Source organism: Nomascus leucogenys, chromosome 10 (assembly GCF_006542625.1).
Source record: "Nomascus leucogenys isolate Asia chromosome 10, Asia_NLE_v1, whole genome shotgun sequence".
Classification (NCBI taxonomy): Eukaryota; Metazoa; Chordata; class Mammalia; order Primates; family Hylobatidae; genus Nomascus; species Nomascus leucogenys.
Window position 1 is genome coordinate 67,641,352 of NC_044390.1, and position 25,942 is coordinate 67,667,293.

General features: G+C 40.4%; 1 protein-coding gene across 6 annotated transcripts in view; it reads left to right on the plus strand.

Moving 5' to 3' along the window:
• Positions 1-24,591, plus strand: part of NR1H4 (nuclear receptor subfamily 1 group H member 4) — a 92,137-nt gene extending 67,546 nt beyond the window's left edge. For 4 of the 6 annotated variants that reach the window (XM_004089421.2, XM_012509851.2, XM_004089420.2 and 1 more), the window contains 3 exons: positions 162-308; positions 22,048-22,161; positions 23,419-24,591. In XM_004089421.2, coding sequence (XP_004089469.1) covers positions 162-308; positions 22,048-22,161; positions 23,419-23,657 — 500 coding nt within the window. In that variant the 3' untranslated portion in view covers positions 23,658-24,591. The remainder of the gene's footprint in view (positions 1-161; positions 309-22,047; positions 22,162-23,418) is intronic. The other 2 variants (XM_004089419.2, XM_003269905.3) reach the window with 2 other exon arrangements.
• The last annotated feature ends 1,351 nt before the right edge of the window (positions 24,592-25,942 follow it).

The window sequence follows — 25,942 nt, forward strand, 5'->3', positions numbered from 1 at the left end:
AAGCCTCTATTTTATCGGCGAGTACAAATGGACTCAACCAGACTACCCAATTGCAAAACAACTACAAAATCACTTGATGAAAATGTTTTATCAATGGTAATGATGGTGATCATGAAATACTGTTACTCCTTGATACCAATCTGATTATCATCATTACTTAGGATTTCAAACTTTGGACCATGAAGACCAGATTGCTTTGCTGAAAGGGTCTGCGGTTGAAGCTATGTTCCTTCGTTCAGCTGAGATTTTCAATAAGAAACTTCCGTCTGGGCATTCTGACCTATTGGAAGAAAGAATTCGAAACAGTGGTAAGTTATTTGGCTAATGGTAGAAGAGTTTGTTTCTATGAGTGAAATTGGTGTGCTCCATGAAGGCGGGGCTCTTGCCAATCTTATGCAATGTTATATGCCTGTTGTGCCTAGCATGAAGAATGGCTCTAAGAAGATATGTGTTAAATTGATAAGACTTCTAGAGGCTTGGTTCAAATATCTCTGTTGTAATAGCAAAGTAGCAAAACTACCCCTTTACTACACTAAGATGAAGAGCCAAAGGAAGACTTTTGTAAAGATTGGAAAATTCATCTGATTTTTAAAAACTAGCAGAAAGGAGCTAGGATTCTTCAGCCAAGAAAAAGATTATTTATTTAAAATCTTCTGGTATGTAAGACTAAGTATCCAGCTATTATATATCTGTATCAAAATAAAATAAGAAGACATTTTAATAGCAACATTTATATGTCATTTACTAGGTCTCAGACACTTTTCTTTCTTTCTTTTTCTTTCTTTTTTCCTTCCTTTCTTTTTTTTTAGACAGAGTCTTGCTCTTTGCCCAGGCTGGAGTGTAGTGGTGTGATCTCGGCTCACTGCAGCCTCTGTTGCCCAGGTTCAAGCAATTCTTGTGCCTCAGCCTCCCAAGTAGCTGGGATTATAGGCATGTACCACCACACCCAGCTAATTTTGGTATTTTTAGTAGAGACAGGGTTTCTCCATGTTTCCCAAGCTGGTCTCAAACTCTTGGTCTCAAGCGATCAGCCTGACTTGGCCTTCTAAAGTGCTGAGATTACAGGTGTGAGCCACCGTGCCCAACCAAAGTTAACTTTTTTTTTTTTTTTTTAAGACAGAATCTTGCTCTGTTGCTTAGGCTAGAGTGCTGTGGCATGCTCTTGGCTCACCACAATTTCCCCTGGGTTCGAGTGATTTTTTTGTGCTTCAGCTTCCCAAGTAGCTGAGACTACAGGTGCACGCCATCACACCCAGCTAATTTTTGTATTTTTAGTAGAGACAGGGTTTCATCATGTTGGCCAGGCTGGTCTTGGACTCCTGGCCTCGAGTGATCTACCCACCTCGGCCTCCCAAAGTGCTAGGATTAAAGGCATGAGCCACCACACCCAGCCGATTTCAGACACTTTTCAAAATATATGATTTCATCTAATCTTCTCAAATATTCTATGAATAAATACTATTATCATTCTCATTTTGCAGATGAAAAAGCTGAGACAGAGAAAGGTAAAATAACTTTCCCAGTGACAGAAAGGAAGTCTGACTTCAGAAGCTTTGTGTCAGCCGAATGCAGTGGCTCACGCCTATAATCCCAGAACTTTGGGAGGCAGAGGAGGGTGGATCACTTGAGATTAGGAGTTCAAGACCAGCTTGGCCAACATAGTGAAACTCCATCTCTACTAAAAATACAAAAAATTAGCTGGGCATGGTAGTACGTGCCGGTAATCCCAGTTCCTCAGGAAGCTGAGGCAGGAGAATTGCTTGAACCCGGGAGATGGAGGTTGCAGTGAGTCAAGATTGTGCCACCACACTCCAGCCTGGCAACAGAGTGAGACTCGGTCTCAAAAAAAAAGAAGTTTTGTTTCTTAACCACTATGCTATACTACCTCTCAAGAGACGAGATAATAGCACAAGTTACTCAGTGTTTAACTTATTGTGGAATAACACTGTGACAGGGAAGCTCAAGAGACACTGAGATGAATTACCAGGAATTCTGTGCAATTTATCTTAGGAGATCCTTAAGATAGGATGAGTTCTTATTTTCCCAGGAAATTTCATATATGGGTTGGGAGTGGGAAATGAATGAGATGACTTCTCAAGATCTTTTCTTTCTAAAGTCTTATGATTAACCAAAGCAAATTTAAAGACTTTAAAAACCAATATTTTAAGATAGAGATTAGAGGGAAAGTTTTCAGGTAGTTCTGCATCTGTGATATAAGTGAAATAATTTTTTAAATGGAAAATTATTTTTAAAGGCAGTCTTTCCATAGTCGTTATGTTTTTTTCCTAGTTAAAAACAAAAAGCATAATTAGCATCATTGGTAGATTTAAAAACCACATACTTTAAAAAGATGCATTATTCTTAATATATTCATTAATTTACTAGTCTAACAAATATTTAAGAGCAAGGTACTATGGTGGCAGTGAATAGAGAAATCAAGCATGTTCTTTCCCCTAAGAAGCTTACAGTCTAATGAGAAGAGATTAACTGTCCATGATTATGATAAAATATGGAAGAGAAAAACAGAGAGATGATGACTCCTAGTTGAGAGAGCTCCAAAAAAGTTTTATTGGCATTTGAGCTGGGAACTGAATGAGATTTGATTTGGATACCCAGGGTGTAAGAGAGAAGGACCAGCAGGAGCAAAGAGAAAGAGGCAAGAAAGCTCAGGGAATGCACGCAAAGAAGGGTGAGTAGCTGAGCTGACTAAATTAAGGGTTACATTAAAGGGAAATAGAAAGGAATAAAAGACAGAATCAAATGATTGAGGGCTTTGGATGCTGGGCTAATGATTTTGTTATTTCCCAAGTAATAGGAGACATGGAAGATTTTTGAGCAGAGGAGGGAAGATGTCAAAATCAAGCTTTACAAATTTTCTAGCAGTGTTAGGGTAAGCCAGGACAGAAGTCACCTCTTAGGAGGCAAGAAGTCTCAAAGATGTGACGCTTGCTGCCAGGAGAAATGGAAATAAGAGAAAGGATCTGGGAGATATATCTGTGCGGCTTAACAACTTTCGAAAGACATTAGTGTTTTCAAGAAATTTGGATTTTGGTCCTGGAAAGATTGTGTGTGTGTGTGTGTGTGTGTGTGTGTGTGTGTGTGTGTGTCCAGGCTAAGGGGAAAAGGTTGAATCAGGTAACCTCCAAGGCACCATTCAGTTCTACAAGTCTTACTGCTTTTCTTCTCTTAACTAATTCAATTTTCCTGATGGGTGGTTTAGCTAGTCACTAGGCCAGCTACTGAAGTATCCTGATTTTAAGGCCACAATCAATAATTGACAGTTCAACTTAGGAAAGAATTAAAGGACAGGCTGAATTTTCACATGTATGGATATAATTGTTGTTTTAGACTATTGAACATACACTGGTGGTTCTCTCTTTATGCAGACAATTATAGTGGCTTCAACCTGTGATGGGCAAGGCCTCAGCAGCTTAGCTTTGTCATTTATTTGATTCTGGCTTCCATGGACTGTGGCGGTGCTCCCTTTAAGAAAATCCCAGTTGACTGGGTGCGGTGGCTCACGCCTGTAATCCCAGCACTTTGGGAGGCCAAGGTGGGCAGATCACAAGGTCAGGAGATCGAGACCATCCTGGTAACATGGTGAAACCCCGTCTCTCCAAAAAATTGGCCGGGCGTGGTGGCGGGCGCCTGTAGTCCCAGCTACTCGGGAGGCTGAGGCAGGAGAATGGTGTGAACCCGGGAGGTGGAGCTTACAGTGAGCCGAGATCGTGCCACTGCACTCCAGCCTGGGAGGATAGAGTGAGACTCTGTCTCAAAAAAAAAAAAAAGAAATCCATCAGTCAAATCTAATTCTTACAAAACTAATAAAATAAAAAGGAATGATGACTCATGACAAAATTTATTCATTTTACTGACAGGTCTGTACTCTAGCGAATGTGTGTTTGGTTTATTCATCAAGGGACAGTGGTGATTAAGGATAGTGACTGTGGAATCTGGATTGAATATGGGCTCCGCTACTCATTAGCTGCATGTCCCGTTTTTTTTAAAGCTGTTGAAATAGACCTCATAACCAATTTAATCTCTTTGAAATCATGTTTAACATTAATATTTATTCTGCAGTCTTGCCTGAAGTTTGATAATAAAAACTTAATAAGACAGGGTTTTCTTCTTTTTGAGTCAGTATTTTATCCCAAGCACCTAGCACATGCCTGGCTTGGATTGGGTGCTCAACAAAATTCTGTGGAACAAACGAAAAAAATGAATGAAGGTTTGTCCGGAGCTATAAAACTGGTCTGTTTATTTACTTTTCAGATGGTTGTTTCCCTGAATATCAGAGTTGTTAATGTCCAAAGCTGACAAGTAATCAACAAAAAGTTGGTTAAACATTCTTCTAGACATTGCCTGTAGTAGTTAATTTGGGGAACAGATATCTCTTTTGCATTTGAGTTTAAGAAAAGGAAAAAGACAGTTTGGATATGGAAGTTCTGTTGTGTTCTCTCTCCTCCTCCTCAAAGATGAGTCATTTAAAGTTGATTCAGGTGCCAGACAATGGAAAAGAGGGGTGCAATGTCTGCCATATGAATTGAAATGTTTTGATGAGAGGGCAGCTGCAGGAGAGTTATTCAGTGGTTGTTCTATCTTTCTTTCTCTGTCTCTTTTTCTCTCCTGGATGCTCAGCTTCCTTTTAAAAAAAAAATCTTTGGCTGGCTCCATCAGATCTCCTGGGTCCTGAGCCAAGTCAGATGCTGCCATTTCCATGATGACCACTGGGTTAGTACGATTCCCTCCCCAGCCTGGCTGAGGTGGGGAAAATCCCTTCCACTGTGGTTCAGCTGAAAGGGGAAAAATAGTCTTCCAAAAAAGTTTACAAGACTACTAAGAGGAAAATTATGTTTATAGAAAGGCATATATAAGGCTGAGCATGCTGGCTCATACCTATAATCCCAGCACTTTGGGAGGCCAAGGCAGGAAGACTGCTTGAGCCCAGGAATTTGAGACCAGCCTGGGCCACAGAGAGAGACCCCTTCTTTACAAAAAAGTTAAAAAAATTAGCTGGGCATGGTGGCATGGGTCTGTAATCCCAGCTAGTTGAGAGGCTGAGGTGGGAGGGTCTCTAGAGCCCAGGAGGTGGAGGCTGCAGTGAGCTGAGATTGTGCCACTGTACTCCAGCTTGGGTGACAGAGTGAGACCTTGTCTCAAAAAAAATAAAATAAAATAAAAGACGGGGGGCATATATGCGTAATGTCTGGATCTATTAATTATAGCACCAGAAAGATAACAATTATTCAGCACCTACTGTGTGTCAGGCTGTATTCTCAGTGTTTGTGTGAGCTTTGGGTCCTACAAGAAGCAGATATCAACATGGGACTAAATGTGTCAGAAGTTAATTGGGGGAAATGCCTCTGAAGAATAAAGGGGGAGGAAGCAGGTGGAGTCCAGGAGACTATACACCACCATGCTGATCTGACACCTGTGAAAGGGGAGCAGGAAGGCATGATTGGGCATGAAGAGCATCAGATCACAGCACAGTCCTGAGAAAGTCTCAGCTAGGCCATTGGAGAGGGACCTAGTCTGAGCTGCCCACTGAATGGGCCAGCACTAACACACCCACTATGCTCAGTCACCAGTTGAGAAAAGACTGGTGAAAATGTGTCCTCAGCACTCACAAGGCGGCAGCTGGAGGCTATCAGCCGGCCATACTCCCTACTGTGGGCTGTCTTTAAGGGTGATCTGAGTGGGTCATCTCCATGGCTAACATTCTGCTTCACAAAAAATATTGTTTGCTCTTTGTAGCACTTTGAGGTAGATATTATCAATTCTGTGCCAGACCTAGACCCTGTTAATCCCAATAACAAAATATCATTCCCAAGTATCTGTTCCCTCTGATATTACCCTCTAACTTTCCAGCTTGCCACCTTCCAGTACCCTGACTCTAGGGATTCTTTGTTTCAAAACAACATCCATTGCCAGGCATGGTGGCTCATGCTTGTAATCCCAGCACTTTGGGAGGCTGAGGCGGATGGATCACGAGGTCAGGAGTTTGAGACCAGCTTGGCCAACATAGTGAAACTCTGTCTCTATTAAAAATACAAAAAATTAGCCCACAGTGGTGGCAGGCGCCTGTAATCCTAGCTAATCGGGAGGCTGAGGCAGGAGAATTGCTTGAACCCAGGAGGTGGAGGCAGCAGTAAGCCGAGATCATGCCACTGCACTCCAGTCTGGGTGACAGAGTAAGACTCTTTCTCAAAAAACAAACAAACAAACAAAAAACAAAAATCCGTTTGTTGACCCTCCATCCACTAACCTTCTAGCCATTGACTCTACTCCCTTTTGCCCGACCACACTTTCCTCAGTACTTGGCTTAGGGTTCGTGGTTCATCAATATGATCATTTCCTTGGATCATTCACCAGATATCCTCAACTCTTTGTCTTTCTTTCACCTAAGAAAACCCTCTGCCTGACTGAGTACAACTCTTAACCTACTCTGTGCTTGAGCCTGAGAACTGAAACAGTATGACTGACTTATCCAAAGTTAGTGATCAAACACTTCAAGTGGACCTCAGTACTTTCCATGTATCCCTTTTCCCTAGCCAATTCACTCTTATTCTTATGGAAAATTATCTTGTACCTTCTCTCTCTTCAAATTTCCAACATCTCTTCCCAGTCATTCTCAACTGTAACTTTGTTGAGAAAAGGTATCTGTCAAGAACATGCCATAGGAGTTGGGGCTCAAGGATATGTGGTCAAACCCCAGCTTCAAGGAAATGTGATCAAGCTTAGAGAAAGATGAACTCTCCAAGCTTAGTCAATATGTCAAGACAGAGATTGTCACAAGAAACAAAGCTGGAGCCAAGTTCCTAGAATTAGATGCACATAGAGCTCCCCAGGGTTTTTTGAGAGTTGACTTCATCCACACGGTGCACTATGGCTCCCTACCATTTTGGTAACATTCCAGCAAGTGGGGAGGGCAAAGGGGAAAAAGAGTGGCACACCCTCCCTTTAAAGGAATAATCCTGAAGTGGTATGCACAACTTCACAGAGTTCCCCAGAGTTTTCTGAGTCTGGGCCAGAATTGAAACCTGTTGAGGCAAGTGGTGTGGTTCTAGCCATGAAGACACAAAAGCTTCAAAAACCAAAGTCAGGCAGTTAGTTACACCTTGGGGCTCCCATGATTTCTGGCTACCACATATTGCTGGAGCCTCTCTGCCACAAGTCAGCTACCTCCAACAGAAACAATTGTCTTATTCCTCTTTTTATTTTATTTATTTATTTATTTATTTATTTATTTATTTATTTATTTATTTTGAGACAGAGTCTCACTCTGTCGCCCAGGCTGGAGTGCAGTGGCTGCGATCTTGGCTCACTGCAACCTCCGCCTCCTGGGTTCAAGCGATTCTCCTGCCTCAGCCTCCTAAGTAGCTGGGACTATAGGCGTGTGCCCCCATGCCTGGCTAATTTTTTGTATTTTTAGTAGAGATAGGGTTTCACCATGTTAGCCAGGATGATCTCGATCTCCTGACCTCATGATCTGCCTGCCTTGGCCTCCCAAAGTGCTGGGATTACAGGCGTGAGCCACCGCACCCGGCTCTATTCCTCTTTGTGTTACGTTAAGCACTTTATAAACACTTGTTTTTTGCCTGAAGAATACTTCTGATGGGCCAGGCGTGGTGGCCACACCTGTAATCCCAGCCCTTTGGGAGGCTGAGGCGGATGGATCATGAGGTCAGGAGATTGAGACCATCCTGGCTAACACAGTGAATCCCCATCTCTACTAAAAATATAAAAAATTAGCTGGGCATGGTGGCACACGCCTGTAGTCCCAGCTACTCGGGAGGCTGAGGCTGGAGAATTGCTTAAACCCAGAAGGCAGAGGTTTCAGTGAGCCGAGATTGCACCACTGCACTCCAGCCTGGGTGACAGAACAAGACTCCGTCTCAAAAAAAAAAAAAAGAAAAAAAAAAAGAATATCTCTGATGATCAGTTGTAGAGTAGAGATGATTTGCATCCTCTAAACCTTCAGAACAGGCAACCTTTCTGACTCATGTCATTTCTCATCAGAATATCTCCTCATATTTCTCAGGGTGGTGGCTCATTAGCCCCCCTCCTCTCACTTGATGAGACCCTTAGTCAGCTTTGAATCTTATCATTTTCATTTGACTCTGCCTGTAGGGCAACTATCCAGTAGCAATGGAAGACCATTTCCATTAGGACCTGTATTTGTTTATTTGTTTACTTTTTTTAAACAAGCTTTTATTGAGTATTTGTATGGCATAAGTACACTGGCGGTACAAAGATGAGTAAGATGAAGTCATAATCCTCAAGGACTTCATCTTCTAGGGGAAATATATATGAAAAGAATTAATCGCAATAGATTTCATGCATAATTTAAGTTAGAGGTTTGGCTGCTGTAACAGAGACAAAAAATAAAGAGTGCTTAAACAAGATGGAAATGTATTTCTATCTTATAATAGTCTGGGCATGAGGAGAATGGGACTGATAGGGAATCTTCATGGTGTCCCTCTGTGTCATAGTTCTATCCATACAGATGGATGTCATACTCATCCATCCATAGAGAGTTGACTTCATCTTCTTGGTCCAGTATGGCTCCCCACCATTTTGGTAAAAACACATCCCAGGCCAGGCACAGTGGCTCACACCTGTAATTCCAGCACTTCGGGAGGCCAAGGTGGGCGGATCACGAGGTCACGAGATTGAGACCATCCTGGCTAACACAGTGAAACCCCATCCCTACTAAAAATACAAAAAATTAGCCGGGTGTGGTGGCATGTGCCTGTAGTCCCAGCTACTCTGAAGGCTGAGGCAGGAGAATCGCTGGAACCTGGGAGGCAGAGGTTGTAATAAGCAGAGATAGCGCCACTGCACTCCAGCCTGGGCAACAGAGTGAGACTGCATCTCAAAAACAAGCAAACAAACAAAAACACATTCCAGCAAGTAGGGAGGGCAAAGGGGAAAAAGAATGGCACACCCTCCCTGTAAATGAATAATCTTGAAATGTTACACATAACTTCTACTGGCATTCCATTGGCAAGAACTTAACTTCTTCATCACACCTTGAGACAAGAGACCTGTAAAGAGAACTACTAATGCAATAACTGGGTGAGAAATGATGAGGGTCTTGCTGGTTAGAATACATATAATCAAAAAGAAAAAAATCTATGTAATTTCATAAGTTTCAGAACTTGTGATACCTCAAGTTTCAGAAAAGCTCAAGGATGAAGTTTTCCAGAATATGATCTGTATAAATAAATATGCATGTTTCTAGTTCATAATAAGATACTTTCTCCAAATATCAACCATATATTGTGACAATAAAAACCATCCAAACTCACATGCTGCTGCATATTTTATTATCTATGTTTTCATTTATTAATATTTATGAATTTCCTTCTCCCAGTGCGTTTTCAGAACATTGCCTCTTCCACACGACACATAAAAACCTGATCTTGCAAGATGACCCTTCAGACTAACTTTTTATTCTTATGCTAATACAATTCATTCTTATTTCTATTGTACATTTAATTCCAGAGTAACATAATGCTCAAAGTTACTCTGTTTATGCCTATGCAACTCTTTAAAGAATATGATGTGAAATTTCTTTTCTTGTTCTTCAAATTCATACTCTTTTGTTTGCTGTTATTAAGTCCCAATCACATACACAAAGATAACTGTCTCTGAGATGCTTTTAATGAGAATTAGAGTATTTATGTTAATTGAAGCTTTAGAACATATATCTGATATAGTTTGTGCTTGAGTTGTTTCTATACAATTCTAGTGCATCATTGATTTTATTCCTAATGTACCATTACTTACAAACTAGGGGTTTAAGTTGGAATTGTTAATAAAAATAGGAATAATCATAGTATATAAAATATTATAGACTGAAATAGGTTTGCTAACAGTGAATGAGTTTATATTTTGTTTTGTTTTGATTTTTTTTGGGACAAAGTTTCATTCTTATCGCCCAGGCTAGAGTGCAATGGCACAATCTGGGTTTACTGCAACCTCCGCCTCCTGGGTTCAGGCAATTCTCCAGCCTCAGCCTTCTGAGAAGCTGGGATTACAGGCGACAGCCAACATGCCCGGTTAATTTTTTGTATTTTTAGTAGAGATGGAGTTTCACCATGTTGGCCAAGCTGGTCTTTTTTTTTTTTTTTTTTTTTTTATACTTTAGGTTTTAGGGTACATGTGCACAATGTGCAGGTTTGTTACATATGTATCCATGTGCCATGTTGATTTCCTGCACCCATTAACTCGTCATTTAGCATTAGGTATATCTCCTAATGCTGTCCCTCCCTGCTCCCCCAACCCCACAACAGTCCCCGGAGTGTGATGTTCCCCTTCCTGTGTCCATGAGTTCTCATTGTTCAATTCCCACCTATGAGTGAGAACATGAGGTGTTTGGTTTTTTGTCCTTGCAATAGTTTACTGAGAATGATGTTTTCCAGTTTCATCCATGTCCCTACAAAGGACATGAACTCATCATTTTTTATGGCTGCATAGTATTCCATGGTGTATATGTGCCACATTTTCTTAATCCAGTCTATCGTTGTTGGACATTTGGGTTGGTTCCAACTCTTTGCTATTGTGAATAGTGCCGCAATAAACATACGTGTGCATGTGTCTTTATAGCAGCATGATTTATAGTCCTTTGGGTATATACCCAGTAATGGGATGGCTGGGTCAAATGGTATTTCTAGTTCTAGATCCCTGAGGAATCGCCACACTGACTTCCACAATGGTTGAACTAGTTTACAGTCCCACCAACAGTGTAAAAGTGTTCCTATTTCTCCACATCCTCTCCAGCACCTGTTGTTTCCTGATTTTTTAATGATGGCCATTCTAACTGGTATGAGATGGTATCTCACTGTGGTTTTGATTTGCATTTCTCTGATGGCCAGTGATGATGAGCATTTCTTCATGTGTTTTTTGGCTGCATAAATGTCTTCTTTTGAGAAGTGTCTGTTCATGTCCTTTGCCCACTTTTTGATGGGGTTGTTTGTTTTTTTCTTGTAGATTTGTTTGAGTTTATTGTAGACTCTGGATATTAGCCCTTTGTCAGATGAGTAGGTTGCAAAAATTTTCTCCCATTCTGTAGGTTGCCTGTTCACTCTGATGGTAGTTTCTTTTGCTGTGCAGAAGCTCTTTAGTTTAATTAGATCCCATTTGTCAATTTTGGCTTTTGTTGCCATTGCTTTTGGTGTTTTAGACATGAAGTCCTTGCCCACGCCTATGTCCTGAATGGTATTGCCTAGGTTTTCTTGTAGGATTTTAATGGTTTTACGTCTAACATTTAAGTCTTTAATCCATCTTGAATTAATTTTTGTATAAGGTGTAAGGAAGGGATCCAGTTTCAGCTTTCTACATATGGCTAGCCAGTTTTCCCAGCACCATTTATTAAATAGGGAATCCTTTCCCCATTTCTTGTTTTTGTCAGGTTTGTCAAAGATCAGATAGTTGCAGATATGCGGCATCATTTCTGAGGGCTCTGTTCTGTTCCATTGATCTATGTCTCTGTTGTGGTACCAGTACCATGCTGTTTTGGTTACTGTAGCCTTGTAGTATAGTTTGAAGTCAGGTAGCGTGATACCTCCAGCTTTGTTCTTTTGGCTTAGGATTGACTTGGCAATGCGGGCTCTTTTTTGGTTCCATATGAACTTGAAAGTAGTTTTTTCCAATTCTGTGAAGAAAGTCATTGGTAGCTTGATGGGGATGGCATTGAATCTACAAATTACCTTGGGCAGTATGGCCATTTTCACGATATTGATTCTTCCAACCCATGAGCATGGAATGTTCTTCCATTTGTTTGTATCCTCTTTTATTTCATTGAGCAGTGGTTTGTAGTTCTCCTTGAAGAGGTCCTTCACATCCCTTGTAAGTTGGATTCCTAGGTATTTTATTCTCTTTGAAGCAATTGTGAATGGGAGTTCACTCATGATTTGGCTCTCTGTTTGTCTGTGATTGGTGTACCAGGCTGGTCTTAAACTCCTAAGCTCAGGTGATCTTTCTGCCTCAGCCTCCCAAAGTGCTGGGATTACAGGTGTGAGCCACCACACCTGGCCCAAGTTTACATTTTAACATTAAGGAAATTAGCAATAACCTCCCAGAGATCAAAGCAACTTGTTCTGTCCATTTCAAATATAAATAACCCCTGACATTTATAGTAGTTTTGGGCCTTTTTCCATCCCCACAAGAGACATAAATAAAATATTCAATTCAGTAAGAATTTACCAGTATGACAATATATCTCATGTTTTGCAATGTTTTGTTTTCACATGCATCATCCTGTTAGTGCTGCTCCCAATGGCCCTGACTAGGTGAGTGTTATTTATAAAATATCCTATTTTATAGATGTAGAAACGGGCTTAGAGAGGCAAGATGACCTGCCCAAGTTCATACAGCTAATCAAAAGAGCGTGAGGAAATGAAGGTGGGTATTCTAACTCAGAGCCCAACACTCTTTCTGTATGTGGCATCTGTCACTCACCAAGGTCTAATATTTGCCCAACTATCTGCTAGCAGGGAATATAAAGTAAAACATGGTTTCTGCCCTTCGGTTGAGAGATAAAGTATAAGCAGCTGTTAGCAATTTCAAATTGCTTTAAGTCAATGATCAAATGAATAGAAAATGAAGTCAGAGAAAGGAGATAATCTTGTTAGGGTGATGAAGTTGTAGCCTTTAATAGTACCATACTAAAATGTACTGTGTTTATTTTTGTTATATGATTTCACTGCTTTAGCCTTTTCGGCTTGCACAAAATGAAAACAGTTACCAGAACTACATTTTCCAAAGATGCAAATCTAAGCTGATTATCAGTTCAGATACTGTCTTTGAGAGGGGTTAGAAATGTAAAGAAACAAATGGTAGAATATTTATAAGAAGGGTAAATGCTTTAGTTAAAATTTAGAAATCTTAACACCTCTACTTTTGCTTTTGAAAGTGGTCACATGATAACTTTTGCATGGGCAAATTTAGGACTCAAATTATAGGAAGAAATCTTCCTTGGATTAAGAGGAATCATTGAAGAAATACAAGTGAGGATATTTCCATTGCCCCTAGACAGGATCCATTGTTCCTCAGCTGTGTTTCCCAAGCTTTTTGTACTTGCTCAGTTTTAGATATTATGTATTTATTTATGTCAAGTTGCCCCTTGGTATCCATGGAGGATTGGTTCCAAGATCTCTCTTGGATACCAGTTAATGGCTGCTCAAGTCCCTGATATAAAATGGTACAGCCTTTGTATATAACCTATGTACATCCTGTTGTATACTCTGAATCACCTCCAGTGGACTTATAATACCTAATACAATGTAAAAGGTATGTAAATAATTGTTTCACTATATTGTTTAGGGAATAATGACAAGAAAAAAGTCTGTACATGTTCATTACAGTTGCAATACTTTTCCCAAATATTTTTGATCTGTGGTTGGTTGAATCCATGGATACAGAACCCACAGAGAGCTGACTGTATCTGCTTCTTCCATTAACCTGTTAATTGCCTGAGGACTTCATATTCCCAGATTCCCAGCACTAATACAGTGCCTGACACATAGCAGGAATACAAATATTGGTGAATTTTGTTAAGTTGAATCTGGAACTTGACAGTCCAAACTCTGGTAACTCCTAAGCCCTGGTGAGACCTAATTAGGCCGGATAGTTTTTAGCCACTAGGACTAATGGGAAGTACATCATTTATTATATATTTTAAATTAAATATTTTATATTTAAAGTAGTTCTTTTTTGAATTGCTAGTTTGATGGCAGCTGTTTATTTAGGGCCAAGAGTATGGCACAAATGACTCCCTGGGGAAAGTTTAGCAGTTGAAATAGAGGACATAGGCCAATCTCTTAGCACCACAAGAATATGTCCATTGCCTTACTGGCATCCTTTGTCCCCATCACATCTCACAACTATGTCACCTTCATCATAAAGAACTACGAAAACATACTACTGCCTGATTTAACATGCATTTATTAATCTCCTATTATGTCTTCAGAAGGATGCTAGTTATTAGAGATGCAGAGGTGAATAAGAAATATCTGGCCAGTCATAGTGGCTCACTCCCATAATCCCAACATTTAAGGAGGCCGAGGTGGGAGGATTGCTTGAGACCAGGAGTTCGAGACCAGCCTAAAATACATAGCAAGTCCCTGTCTCTACAAAAAATAAAATATCTGGATGTGGTGGTGCATACCTGTAGTCCTAGCTACTCAAGAGACTGAGGCAGGAGAACTGCTTGAGCCCCCAGGAGGCCAAGGCTGCAGTGGGCTATGATTGTGCCATTGCACTCCAGCCTGGGCGACAGAGCCAGATTCTGTCATAAAAAAAAAAATCTATGGAGCACCGTTTATGGGTCAGGCAGCATGGCAGGCACTGGAGATAACAGTAACTGATTCCCACTCTTTTTTTTTTTTTTTTTTTTTTTTTGAGACGGAGTCTCGCTCTGTCACCCAGGCTGGAGTGCAGTGGCGAGATTTCGGCTTGCTGCAACCTCCACCTCTCGGGTTCAAGCGATTCTCCTGCCTCAGCCTCCTGAGTAGCTGGGACTACAGGCGCGTGCCACCACACCTAGCTAATTTGTTGTATTTTTAGTAGAGACGGGGTTTCACTGTGTTAGCCAGGATGGTCTTGATCTCTTGACCTTGTGATCCGCCCGCCTTGGCCTCCCAAAGTGCTGGGATTACAGGTGTGTCACTGCGCCCAGCCGATTCCCACTCTTATAAAATGTGTATGGTATTTCACACTCCAGTGAGGAGAGATATGAATTGTGATAAGTTGCAATAGAACTGAACCTAGAAAAGGAAGTAACTAATTCTGCTTCTCTGTGACAGGGAAAGCTCCATAGAGGAAGCAAAATTTGAACTTGGCCTTGAACCATGGATTGGGTGCCTTAGTCTAACAAGGATCCTGCCTTGTATTTCAGGAAAAAGCATGAAGACATAAAAAATGTAGCCCACTTGTTAGAGGAGCTGTCAGAATGCTCTTGGCTGATAGCTACAGAAAATAAACTCATTATGGCCTAAAAAAGTAAGAAAATGTATTAGCTCAAACAAGAAACCCCAAGGAAGGGTGACAGCAGAATTGGTTAATTTAGGGGCAGAACCCACCATCGGAAACACAGATCCGTCTCATCTTTCTGCTTCGCTATCCTTGGCGTATTGGCCTTCCCCGCAGGCTGGTTCTCCTCCTGGTCATCTAATGGCCACAGCAGCGCCAGGCACTATGTCCGTGCAAAACACTGGTCAAAGGCAAAAGAAATGCTGTCTTCCTCAGTATGGAAATCTTTCTTAGGAACTTCCCAGTAGACTCCCCTTTAGTCTCATGGGCCCAAATTTCACTGCTGTCCCTAACTACACCAACCTCTGATGTGGGAAATGAGACCAACAGTGGCTAGACCTTGGGCTGGAGCTGGGATTTGCCTCTACCATAGTGTATGGCCATGGGGCAGGGAGGAGGAAGGGAGCCTGTGCAGGCAACAAGCGGAATCAGCTTTAGGAGCCTTAGATGAATCAGGGTCATTAGTTCCTAGGGAAACTATTGGGCTGCTGAGAGATTAGTTTGAAAGGAAAGCAGAAGGCAGATGTAGCCTTGTGTGCCATATCAGGGATTTATACCTTACCTCTGTGCTATGGGGTGATGTCATTTCTAGAGAAGTTTCAAGTTACATGGTTTTAAGGAAATAGTGTCATTTTTAACCAGATGCTCAGTCCATCTTGAGGACGTCATCAGAATAAATCATATAGAGGTATTTAAGATACCAGGATATATGTCTTGTGTAATATGCATACTTGTAAATACACACACACACACACACACACCTGCTTCGCTTTTGTTCCCAATTACGACTAGAAAGCTAATTAGGAAATAAAAGACTTTTAACATTTAAAACACCTAAAGCAGTATAGTGTTAATTCTATCAAATGGTTATTCTCTCAAAGAATATTTCAGATCATTGAACATAATTTATTAATCACAGACCTCTTTTTAAAAAAGGGAAAACAAATAGGAAACAGGAGCAGAAACATAAAATTATTTTTGCATTTTCAGACTTTTCCATGGCGAGGTCTTTGGTAGTTAAGTTAGAAAATAGCCCCCCCTTGTGACCAAAAATCAGGTAGTTGGTCATTCAAGCAAAAATGAAGCAAATTTTAAGCAATTCTCCAGGAAGAAGGAAGCAGGAAAACAGGAAAAGGCTGTCCCCTTCAGGATGATGTTAGTGTTACATCTCCATGCTGGTTCACAAGCCCTTCGTTTATGTTAGCATGGTTAACTCTGATTGTTGACTCTAATTCCAAAAGTAGATTTATATTTATCTATCTTGTAGGAAAATTATTTTTTAACTCTCCCATTATTTCTTTTCTACATTTTCTCTATATTCACTCTTGGCTTTTACAACATGCACAAGATGAAATAATCATTTTAAAAGTTTAACCTTATTTTCCCCAAATGTTATCAATTGTAATTAGATAGCTAATGGAGACATCTCTGGAGGGTGTGTGGGGATTTAGAAAGGCAAATGAAATAGGAAATTTGGTAATCGAAGAAATTTTAAAAAATTTTAATATTTTCAAATCAGCTGTCTTGAATATCATCCCTAAATCTTCATGTACTATTTAATGGCATAGCCATAAATTATTATTTTAGGTAACCACAACTGAGGAGTGTAGTCTCTGAATGCTGAAGAAAGCATAAAGATTGACATTTTTTTGAAGATGAAAAAGAACAACCTTACCAAGAAAATAGAGAACTTAGTTTAGCTTTAATACCTGGAAAAATATGGAGGCAAATCACTAATCAGCCAGTTTGTATTTATCTCCAGTAATTTGCAGAATTTGTTGGTTTTTTAAAACTTACATGGCTTTGTAAAGACAAAAGTTCATCTAAGACTTAAGATGAACTGAGATTAAGATGGACTAATGTGTTGATTCAGTTCTCCTGAATAATGATAATAATAGCTACTATTATAATTATCTACTCTGACACTTATTGAGGATTTACTATGAACCTGGAATTGTGCTAAGCACTCTCTATATATCTCATATAACACTACTGTTATATGGAGTACACATTATATTACACGTGACAACATTTCACAGATGAGAAAATGAAGGCTTGAAGAGTTTAAGTAATGTCCCAAGACCAAGTCGTGGAGTTTGGTTTCAAACTCAGAGCTGGCTTATGACCTCTTAACCACTAGGTTTGCTGGAAGCCAGGACTGGTATTCTCCAGGCTCACATTCACCAATCCTCTGCACTTTCAGTTGCATCTAGTTGGGTCATGGGTATTTAGTTCATTCTGTAACAGCTGGATAAAGGGCAATCTTCCACATGATGTAATCCCCAAATTGCTCAACAAAGACATTGTTGTTAATAGAGTCCACTGGGGTCAATTAAAGAATCAAAGTCAAAGGGGAGAAGAGGGTGGTATTTTGACCAGAGAGGAAAAGAGCAAGGATTTAATTTGGGAAGACTGTTTTTTAAAAAATATTTAAACATTTATTGTGCTCAAAATTTAAATAAATCCAAAAAATTAAATAAATCATATAATTCTCTTTATAGGCTGGGTGCAGTGGCTCATGCCTGTAATTCCAGCACTTTGGGAGGCCGAGGCGCGTGGATCACCTGAGGTTGGGAGTTCGATACCAGCCTGACTAACATGGAGAAACCCCGTCTCTACTAAAAATACAAAATTAGCTGGGCGTGGTGGTGCATGCCTGTAATCCCAGCTACTCGGGAGGCTGAGGCAAACGAATCGCTTGAACCTGGGAGGTGGAGTTTGCGGTGAGCCTAGATCATGCCATTGCTCTCCAGCCTGGGCAACAAGAGTGAAACTCCGTCTCAAAAAAACAAAAAACAAAAAACAACTCTCTTTTAAAGTACAAAATAATTCATCACCTTCCTTTATTATTTACCCATTATTTCATCTGAATGTTTGTAGCTAAGATTTTCTTAAAGCAGGTTACCCATGATTACAGCTGCCTGAGAGACCTGTCTCGTGGCATGTATATATGTTTCACCAAAGGCAATTTGGGAATGTGTGTTGGATCAAGATTTAGAAAATGCAGACTTGGGTTTTCCATTTATTATGCTAGTAAACTTAGTCAACTCAGCTTACTCTCTCTGAGCCTTACTTTCTCAAGTCTGAAATGGGGATAGTAATACTGGCTTATCAGTGCTTTCTGCACAGGAGTCTTGTACAGAATCAAATTCGTTTATGTATTTGAAAAATATGAAATACTGTATCCACGGAAAGGATGGGTGTAATTATTGAAAAGAAGAAATCCTAGCATACTTCAGAATCTTTTTTTTTTTTGAGACGGAGTCTCACTCTGTCCCCCAGGCTGGAGTGCAGTGGCGTGATCTCTGCTCACTGCAAGCTCTGCCTCCCGGGTTCACACCATTCTCCTGCCTCAGCGTCCCGAGTAGCTGGGACTACAGGCACCCACCACTACGCCTGGATAATTTTGTGTATTTTTAGTAGAGACGGGGTTTCACCATGTTAGCCAGGATGGTCTCGATCTCCTGACCTCGTGATCTGCCTGCCTTGGCCTCCCAAAGTGCTGGGATTACAGGCGTGAGCCACCGCGCCTGGCCCCTTCAGGATCTTTTACTACCATTTGCATCACTGTAAGATAGAGAAAGTGAGAGCTGTGTCCATGCATGTTAGAAGTAATTTTTTTCCTTTTTGTATTCATTTTATTTTAATTTTTTTAAATTTTATTTTAGATTCAGGAGGTACACGTGCAGGTTTGTTACATGGTGCATTAGTCTGTTTTGCATTGCTATAAAGGAATACCTGAGACTGGGTAATTTATAAAGGAAAGAGGTTTATTTGGTTCATGGTTCTGCAGGCTGTGCAAGCATGACACCAGCATCTGCTCAGCTTCTGGGGAGGCCCCAGGGAGCTTTTACTCATGGCGGAAGGCGAAGGGGGAGCAGGCATGTCACATGGTGAGACAGGGAGAAAGAGAGATGCTATGCTCTTTTAAACATTCATATTTCACAGTAACTAATAAAGTAAGAACTCATTCATTACCATGGGGAGGGCACCAAGCCATTCATGAGGGGTCTATCCCAATGACCCAAACACCTTCCACCAGGCCCCACCTCCAATACTGGGGATTACATTTCAACATGAGATTTAGAGGCAACAAACATCCAAACTATTTCACATGGATATATTGTGTAATGATGTGATTTGGACTTCTGGTGAACTCATCCCTCATCCAAATAGTGAACATTGTACCCAATAGGTAATCTTTCAACCCTCACCTTCCTCCCACCCTCCTGCCTTTTGGAGTTGCCAGTGTCTATTATTTCCATTTGTATATCCATGTGTATCCATTGTTTAGCGAGGACATGCAGTATTTGATTTCTGCTTCTGAGTTATTTCACTTATGATACTCTTCTAACAGTGAGATTTTAGGCTTTCTGGTAAGTATACCATTAGATGATAATTGTACTCTTTAGCATCTGGAATCAAAGTTTATTCTGGTTTGCTCAGCAAAAGCTCTTTAACTCTGGATCTGGTTTGGAAGAAATGGAGCAGTCTATTCTCATCTGGACCAATCCTAGGAAACATCCTCATCTCAATTAATCCATAAGTCACATCACAGGTTTTTTTGTTTGTTTGGTTTTGTTTTTCTGTCACCACGATTCTCCATCCAATGGCTCTTGTGGAATAAAGCAAGGCACAGAACAGGCACCAAGGTAATATTTATCGAATGCAGGAAGTGGCACTAATAAATTTTTTTTTTAAGAGATAGCATCTTGGGCCGGGCATGGTGGCTCATGCCTGTAATCCCAGCACTTTGGGAGGCTGAAGCGGGTGGATCACAAGGTCAGGGGTTCGAGATCAGCCTGACCAATATAGTGAAACCCTGTCTCTACTAAAAATACAAAAAAAAAAAAAAAAAGCCAGGCGTGGTGACACACACCTGTAGTCCTAACTACTTGGGAGGCTAAGGCAGGAGAATCACTTGAATCCAAGGGGCGGAGGTTGCAGTGAGCCAAGGTCACACCACTGCACTCCAGCCTGGGCGACAAGAGTGGAGATTCCATCTCAAAAAAAAAACAAACAAAAAAAAAACAGACAGCATCTCACTCTGTCACACAGACTGGAGTGCAGTAGCACAATCACAGCTTACCACAGCCTCAACCTCCAGGCTCAAGCAATCCTCCCACCTCAGCCTCCTGAGTAGCTGGGACCACAGGCATGTGCCCACTGCACCCAGCTAACTTTTGTAGTTTTTGTAGAGATGGGGTTTTGCCATGTTGCCCAGGCTAGTCTCAAACTCCTGAGCTCAAGCAATCTTCCAGCCTTGGCCTCCTTAAGTGTTAGGATTATAGGCGTAAGCCACTGCACCTGGTTAGAAGTCTTAAATGACAAAGAGGAGTGAGCTAGATAAAAGAGAAAAGGGATATTTCAAGTAGAGAGCACAACATGTACAAAAACTGGGCAATGTGAATTGTTTAGGGAACTACAAGTGGCCGAGGAAAGGCAGTGTGATAGAGTGATATAGTGCAGCTTAGCCATAGCCACTGTCAGGACTTTGGAGCTGCCAGCTTTGGTTTGAATCCTAGTTCCACCTTTCTCAGCCGAGTGCCTTTGGGCTAGTTATATAACCTCTCTATATCTACCTCATGGGGTTTAGAACTGTTAAATGAATTATGGTATACTAAATGCTTAAAATATTGCATAATACATAATGAGTACTCCTACTATTAATATTGTTATTGTGAACAGTGAGATAGGCAGGGGACAGGTCCTAGAGGCTCCTACATTAAAAGGAAGAAAATTAAAACTGTATGCCAAAAGCCTTGGGGAGGTTTAGAAGGTTTTTGTAAGAAATAGGGAGAAAGTGTGTGATCTGATTTTTAGAAAGGTCGTTCCAGTATGTGGATAGAGGATGGATCAGAGGGAATCAAACTAAAGACAGTAAGGCCAGTAAGGAGGCAACTGCAGTAATCCAGATGAAGAGAGATGGAAGCCTAAATTAAGTAAATGCCAGGTGCAGTAAAGAGGAGAGGGAGCACCAGGTGAGAGTGAGCAGGAGAAGCCACAGGCCTGGGTGCCTGAATCTCTCAGGCCTGGGCAGTTGAGTGGTGTGGATACCACTCACTGAGAATGGGAACGCCAGGAAAGAAGTGGATTTGGAGAAACATGGGGGAGCTTAGTTCTGTAGTACATGGTGTCTTTGATTTTGGACATACTGGGTTTGAAGAGAACAGCCAAGTACTGATGCTTAGTAGGTAAGCTTCAGGAAGAGATCAGAACCCTTTGATAAGAACCCTGGCCTGGCCGGGTGTGGTGGCTCATGCCAGCACTTTGAGAGGCCGAGGCGGGCAGATCATGAGGTCAAGAGATGGAGACCATCCTGGCTAACATGGTGAAACCCCGTCTCTACTAAAAAATACAAAAAAAAATTAGCCGGGCGTGGTGGCGGATGCCTATAGTCCCAGCTACTGGGGATGCTGAGGCAGGAGAATGGCAGGAACCCGGGAGGCAGAGCTTGCAGTAAGCCGAGATCATGCCACCGCACTCCAGCCTGGGAGACAGAGCGAGACTCCGTCTCAAAAAAAAATAAAAAATAAAAAATAAAAAAAATAAAAAAATAAGTCTGGTCCATTTAGAAATGAAGCTGTCTATACTTCCAGACTGAATAACAACCATTTTTTGTTAGTTGTTTAAGATGTGATCTCTGCCTTAATTATCGATAGTCATATTCAAAAGATTCACTAAATCTCATCTGGGATGGAGACGTTTTTGAGATTCTTTTGGCAATTCAAGAGCATTATCATTGATTGTTCGGCAGTGACTGAAACAATGGCACTGACAAAATTAGACATACACTCATTGCTTTGGCTATATTTTGAGAATTTTATCAACTGATTGTCTTCACAATGTCCTTCCTTTGGACATATAATAAAAATAATAAGTATACAGTCATTATTTGAATGTGTGCATATAGTTGCAAAATTACCATGTGTTTATATGTATAATGTGTTTCTAGTTTTACACTGTTTAGTCACTCAAAAATTGTACTATGATTGCAACTTTCCCCCACAGGTATCTCTGATGAATATATAACACCTATGTTTAGTTTTTATAAGAGTATTGGGGAACTGAAAATGACTCAAGAGGAGTATGCTCTGCTTACAGCAATTGTTATCCTCTCTCCAGGTAATTTCAATGTTATATTCTAATTTTTATGCCATTTTTTTCAGTATACTAGTAATAACATTTATTGAAAAAAATCTGGAAAACATAGAAATATAAAGAAAAAGTAAAGTGGCCTATAATTCTACCATCCAAATAGAACCATTATTAACCTTTCAGTGCACTTCTTTTCAGTCTTTTTAAAAAATATCATGCTTATTCATTTAATAAATGTCTATTGAACACCTACTATATGCTAACCATGGTGCTAAGCACCAGGGATGCAATAAGACACAGCTCCCATGCAGCTTGCATTCTGGTAGGATGAGAAAGGTAATAAATGAAGAAACAAGAATATTTTTTCAGAAGGTGGTAAATGCTACAAAAAAATAATGAGAATATAAAGAAAGAGAGTGGCACAAAAATGGTATTTTAATTCGTGGTCACGGGAGGCTTTTATAAGTGGGTGGCATTGGAGCCAGGGATATACATAAAATTACATACTTTTTAACATAATAAGGAACTTTTTTCTGAGTTTATATTTCTTCAAAAGTCATTTCCCAAGTCATTAAAAAATTACATTGGTAAAGTTGTAATATGTGCTACATATTCCACTGTATGAATATACAATCATTTACTTAATCTTTACCACATGTTTGTATATTCAGGCTATTTCCAGTTTTTTTTGTTGTTGAAAATGTTTTTTCAACAGTTTTTTTTGTTGAAATGAATACCTCTTTCCATAATTTTTTTCTATATTTTTGGGTTACTTTAATAATTTGGGAGTTGAATGATGCCATGTTCATGATTTGTAGAGCATAATAACAATGTTAGCCTTAGACCATTTTTATACATTATATTGAGGCAGAAGCTAGTTGTTACTTTGCTTTACCATAAAAATTATGACTTGTGACTAAAAAAACTATTCAGCAGAACCTACTAAAGTTATGTATGGATATGTCCTATCACCCAGTCATTTCACTTCTGAGAATATACTCAACAGAAAGGATGCTCACGTCCACCCTACAGGTTATCTTTAGGGGTTTTGATTGGAAGGGGAATTAGGAGGCTTCTGGGAAGCATTACATGTGTTGTATCTTGATCTCGTTATAATTACGTGTGTGTGTGTGCATAAAAATTCATCAGGTTGAACACTTAATTTTTACATTTGTGTACAACATTTAATTTACACTTCAAAATAGTTAACGTTGCTATAATTATGCCGAATTAATGCTTTTCCACTTTTTAATTTTGTCATTTTATTTTAAACTTCAAAAACAGATAGACAATACATAAAGGATAGAGAGGCAGTAGAGAAGCTTCAGGAGCCACTTCTTGATGTGCTACAAAAGTTGTGTAAGATTCACCAGCCTGAAAATCCTCAACACTTTGCCTGTCTCCTGGGTCGCCTGACTGAATTACGGACATTCAATCATCACCACGCTGAGATGCTGATGTCATGGAGAGTAAATGACCACAAGTTTACCCCGCTTCTCTGTGAAATCTGGGACGTGCAGTGATGGGGATCACAGGGGAGGGGTCTAGCTCCTTTTTCTCTCTCATATTAATCTGATGTATAACTTTCCTTTATTTCACTTGTACCCAGTTTCACTCAAGAGATCTTGATGAATATTTATGTTGTAATTACATGTATAACTTCCACAACTGTAAATATCGGGCTAGATAGAACAACTTTCTCTACATTGTGTTTTAAAAGGCTCCAGGGAATCCTGCATTCTAATTGGCAAGCCCTGTTTGCCTAATTAAATTGATTGTTACTTCAATTCTATCTGTTGAACTAGGGAAAATCTTATTTTGCTCCTCATCTTCCATATTGCATATATTTTATTAAAGAGTTGTATTCAATCTTGGCAATAAAGCAAACATAATGGCAACAGGCTTTTCTTTGGGAACAAAATTTGATAAATATACAAACTCATTTCTTTAAATGTTGAAAGACATCCTATTGAATCTGAGGGGGTAATTTACAGAAAGATACTGTCTTTCATTACATCAATGGCACTTTTGTCATCCCTGGAAAAGTCCTGGTGAATAGTGATTCATTTGTAATAGTCCTCTGATCATTTCTTTTTCTTTGAAGTTCAAAGAGAATAGCAAACAGAAAAGTTAACAATTTTCACATAAAATATTCCCTCAAGCAATGCTTTCCCCATAGTTAGTCTTGAGGCAGGATTCACAAATTCAGAGTCTGCAGCTAACTGCAGTGAGGGGCCCTTCCTTTTCCTCTCTTAAAAGTGCTCCGTTGGCTTCACTGTATCCAATCATCTTTCTGTTTTGTTTTGCTTTTGAAAACATTCCTATACCTGGGAGCACAGCTGCTGTATACTTCCCCCAAAGCAGGAATTAGTTCATTTCCTTCCTTCATTGTTACACTGTTGCATTCTTCTCCCTATTATCCTTTGGTGAATACAATAAAACACCTTCTATAAGTAATGGGCATATATCTCCCTTTCTCCTAAAATTAGCCAAAGTGGAGCATGATTAGCAAGCAGTTTTTTTGTATCAAAATACTAGGACAACCCTGGAATTCTAAAAATAACCAGTCAGTGGAAAACTGTGTTGAGGCTAGCTAGCATCAATTGGATTCTGATACAACAAAAATGTCTTGAGTTCCCAGTAAGTACAAGATTCATTTGCCAAACTCAATGGAGGATACAAAAATGAATGCCACCCAGTAACAGAGCTGAGCCCAATTCACGCCTGTAATCCCAGCACTTTGGGAGTCTGAGGCTGGAGGATTGCTTGAGCCCAGGAGTTTGAGACCAGCCTGGGCAACATAGGGGAAACCCTGTCTCTACAAAAAATAAAAAAGAATAAAATCAGCCAGCGGCTGTGGCTTGCACCTGTGGTGGTCCCAGCAACTTGGGAGGCTGAAGCAAGAGGATTGCTTGAGCCCCGGAGTTGGAGCCTGCGTTGAGTCATGATCGCACCACTGCACTCCAGCCTGGGCAACAGAGCGACACCCTGACTTCAAAAAAAGAAAAAGGAAAAAACCCAGTAACTGCCTGGAGGGAGTTATAAAGGCTGCAGCACAACTTGCTGTGGGTTTACCCTGGAACTTGGGGAAATTTCATAGAGGAGATGGTACTTCTGCTGGGCTTCAAGGGATAGCCCCGAATTCAGTGGGTCCAGGTAGGAGGGAAGGGGTTCAAGGTGAAAGGGGTGGCAGGAGCAAAAGGAGGAAGGTGGCAAGTTGTAAAGACCGTACGTAATCTGGGGAGGGAGGGAGGATGCACAGTCTCTTTCTAAATTTCAGTTTCACCATTGTAAAACGCAGAGATCAGCACTTATCGCATAAGAGGATTTAGCTTATTAATGAAGAGTAAGTGGGAAGTAGCAGGCCCACCAGCGAGAGGGTTGGTGAGGAAAGGACATTGAAGAAAGAAGAAATTTCAGTTTGGTGTCTTCGGATCTCATGTCATCTGCGCAGACAGCAGTGAGAAATGAGCCTGGAACTGGTGGGGCACTGGAGACAGAGCAAGAAGCTTAATCCTATAGGTCTGGATTTATTCAAGTGGTTAAGACCTTGTAATAGCAAACAATAAAGCTCATCACATGGAAAACTAATTGTGGTACTATAAGAAATACATATTGTGTTTTTGTTCCTGGTTTCTGACACAGCTTCTAAAAGCCCTGGGAATTCCTGAGTGATAGGGGTAATAGGAGCATCTCTGGGTGAAAATAAAATACAAATTATAAGTGCTATGAAACAGAAGTATTTCCCTTGCTCTGATATGCACTTTTATGGGTCATTTTCCACACTAGTAGAGTTTTTTTTCTAAAA